General features: G+C 28.7%; 1 protein-coding gene across 1 annotated transcript in view; it reads right to left on the bottom strand.

The window, feature by feature from the left end:
* LOC108691772 (succinate dehydrogenase [ubiquinone] flavoprotein subunit, mitochondrial-like) overlaps window positions 1–3,181 on the bottom strand; it is a 10,825-nt gene that overhangs the window by 6,598 nt on the left and 1,046 nt on the right. Inside the window, exons 4-7 of the mRNA XM_018199673.1 lie at window positions 2,455–2,741; window positions 1,944–2,082; window positions 1,688–1,856; window positions 174–369 (exon numbers count right to left, since the gene is read on the bottom strand). Of these exons, the coding sequence (XP_018055162.1) occupies window positions 174–369; window positions 1,688–1,856; window positions 1,944–2,082; window positions 2,455–2,741 (791 nt within the window). The remainder of the gene's footprint in view (window positions 1–173; window positions 370–1,687; window positions 1,857–1,943; window positions 2,083–2,454; window positions 2,742–3,181) is intronic.

Raw genomic sequence — 3,181 nt, 5'->3', positions numbered from 1 at the left:
TATAAATATATTTTAAATTATAAATAGTGATCAAAACGATTAATTTGATCCAATTTCATTTACATTTAAAGATAATAATAAATAAATAAATAAATAAGTTAAAATAATTAGTCAAAAATAATTAAAATAATGATAATGAATAAATCATGTGTAAATATAAATTAATTTCTTACTTGCGCACGCCAGTTTGTGGGTATACCGCCCATATTATAATGTACCGTGGGAATTACGGGGATCGGTTCCTTGTTCACGTTTATTCCGGCAAATACCCAGGCGAGATGCGAAATTCCGGGCAGCCTCTCGCGTATCAATTCAGGCGGTAAATGAGTTAACTGCAAATAAATATGATCCTTCTTCTCCCCGACGCCACTGCGAGAAACAGTATAAAGTAATGTATTTTTCGTAAAAAGAAAGCTCTTATATAAGACATATCTTATGTCATATCTTATTTGTTTTTATTGTGCATTACGTTTAATCTTTATTCCTAATTTTTTTATTTCTTCAAAATATTTATTCCTATTCCTAATATTTCTTCCATCATATACAGAATCTGTTGCCAGATGCGTCGTGCGAGAAAATGTTGTCACATATTCTTGAGCAATGACGTGTAACTAATTCAGTATAATTAACAGTATTCAACTTTTAGTCGAGATAATGAATAGCGTTTAGAGATTAAAAAACCGGTATTTCGAAGAAAAATATCAAGTAAAAAACTAGTTTTATTGAAAATAATGATATTTTTTTAATCAAATTACATAAAATAATTCATGAAAAAACATATAAGTAGTTATTTCAATATAATTAGTTGAATGACAGATATTTTATATTTAAAAGCTAAATAAGTGATGTTATTAATACAGATGATACTTTATAAGCATAATAGATATTGTTTTATTGCATATTGATTATAATTGTACTCTATATTTTAATTATTTTGAGATAACATTCCAATATTGATTCAAAAGTAATTATAGATTCGATGAATGTTGTCTCACGAATTTAAATATAGAATGTATAATTACAACAAAAACAATGTCAATTAGTCTAGTAAAGTATTATTTGTATTAATAACAATATGAAACACTTACTTAACTTTTAAAAATTGAAGTATAGTATAAAATATCATTCAAATAATAGTGAAAGGTAAGATATATTTATAACCATCAACATTATACTATATTGACATTATACTATTTTAACTTTTATAACTATTTTTACACAGAAATCTTACGGATAAGTGCAAAAACTAAATTCTAAAACAAATCGTACAAATCGTCGAAATCGTGAAATACTAAACAAAATATCCGAGTAAAAAGCTATCGAAGCCGAAAGAAAAGAGATTGTATATTTCTCGAATTTTTTATCTTAAAATTCTAAAATTTTTTCATCATTTACATCTCTAATAGCGTTTTAGAAACTCAACTAGTCTTTTCCTTGCTTATTTGTTTAAATATAGATCTATTGTAAAATTTATTTAATTTTTTCTAAATAAAGATTTGCATGTATGCGACAACAAGTTTGTTTACAACTGCAAAGAAAATTTTCTTTTAACAATTCTATTGTCTTTATACAAGATGTTCTGGACATTTCTACAAGTTCTCTTTCCTTTCATATGATAAATTAAAAATGCTAACTCTTGATTCTTTTGCAAAGGGAAAAAAATTTGAATACAAAGGATTACGCCAACCTTCCGTTCAGTATTTCTATAGTCATAGCTCTCGACACGACGTCACGAGAAGCTAAATCCTTAGCCACTGGCGCGTACTTCTCCATGAAGAACTCTCCCTTAGAGTTGACGAGTTTGCCGCCTTCTCCACGGGTACCCTCGGTTATAAGTATGCCACTTCCATAAATACCTACAGTGCAAAAATCAATCAGTTAAAAGTACTTGAATGAGGAAGAATAAGAGTTATCCGCGAGATGTGTAGCTGATCTTAAAATACCGGTCGGATGAAACTGAATGAATTCCATATCTTGCAACGGCAATCCTGCTCGACATGCGATCGCCATGCCGTCACCAGTGCAGGAGTGCGCAGCGGTGCAGGAGAAGTAACATCTTTCGGCACCACCTGTTGCAATCACCTGCGAGATGATAACTGTTTTTATCATCAATATCGATTTATTCGCATTATTAGTATATTTCATAATTAATACATTAAGATATGAAAAGAATAGTAATTAAGCATCGACGAACAAAAAAGGAAATGGTATTTAATATATATTTAAGATTATTAATTATAAAATTGAAAGATGTATTTGCAAATTTGCACATGAATATTATCAAGCAGTAAGATACGATGTGACTTGAAAAATAGGAATTTCTCTCTTACTTAAAAAAAGGAAACATTAATTATTTATATATATGCATTAATAAATAATAATTACCTTTTTCTGTAAATTATATAGATAATAAATTAAATAAATATTATATAACATTTTGTAGCTTTCTCTTACTGTATGATGAGCTCTAAATCGATGTAGGAGTCCGGTCTCCAATTCCCAAGCCAGAATCCCTTTGCAACATCGACCGTGCATAAGTACATCAAGGGCGAAATACTCGATGAAATAATGCACGCTGTAGCGAAGACTCTGGCCGTAAAGGGTATGAAGTATCGCATGACCGGTTCGATCAGCGACTGCACAGGTTCGTTTAGCTTGTCCACCTTTGCCAAATTGTAACGACTGGCCACCAAAAGCACGCTGATATATTTTACCATCTTCCGTACGACTAAAGGGACAGCCTAAGAGTTTTTTAGTATTTTTATTTAATATGATTTTTCTTGCTCGGATATATAAATACAAATGAATAGAAAGATAGGTCAAACACGAACTTAAAAATAAGATGAAAGTTTATTAAGATATTAAACTATAAAAGATGTGAGAGCTTTTTACAATCATTAATATATGGAACGTTTCGAACTTTACTCAGCCATTTAAATAATTAGAAAAATTATATAAGATTAAAACATTATTAATAACTTATTACAAATAAATTTTTATGATTTCATTGATTAGTTTCATTGATTAGTATTTTCTATGTTCTTTCCAATTTTATTTGTAATAAATTATTAATAATGTGTGTTTTTTTAATCTTATACAATTTCTTTAATTATTTAAATGACTGAGGATGATTAAATAAAGTCTTAATAACTTTCATTTTATTTTTAAGTACATATTTGAC

The sequence above is a fragment of the Atta colombica genome, unplaced genomic scaffold (genome assembly GCF_001594045.1).
Source record: "Atta colombica isolate Treedump-2 unplaced genomic scaffold, Acol1.0 scaffold52, whole genome shotgun sequence".
Lineage (NCBI taxonomy): Eukaryota > Metazoa > Arthropoda > Insecta > Hymenoptera > Formicidae > Atta > Atta colombica.
Note: the sequence above shows the minus strand (reverse complement) of the source record. Positions and strands in the feature narration are given on the sequence as shown.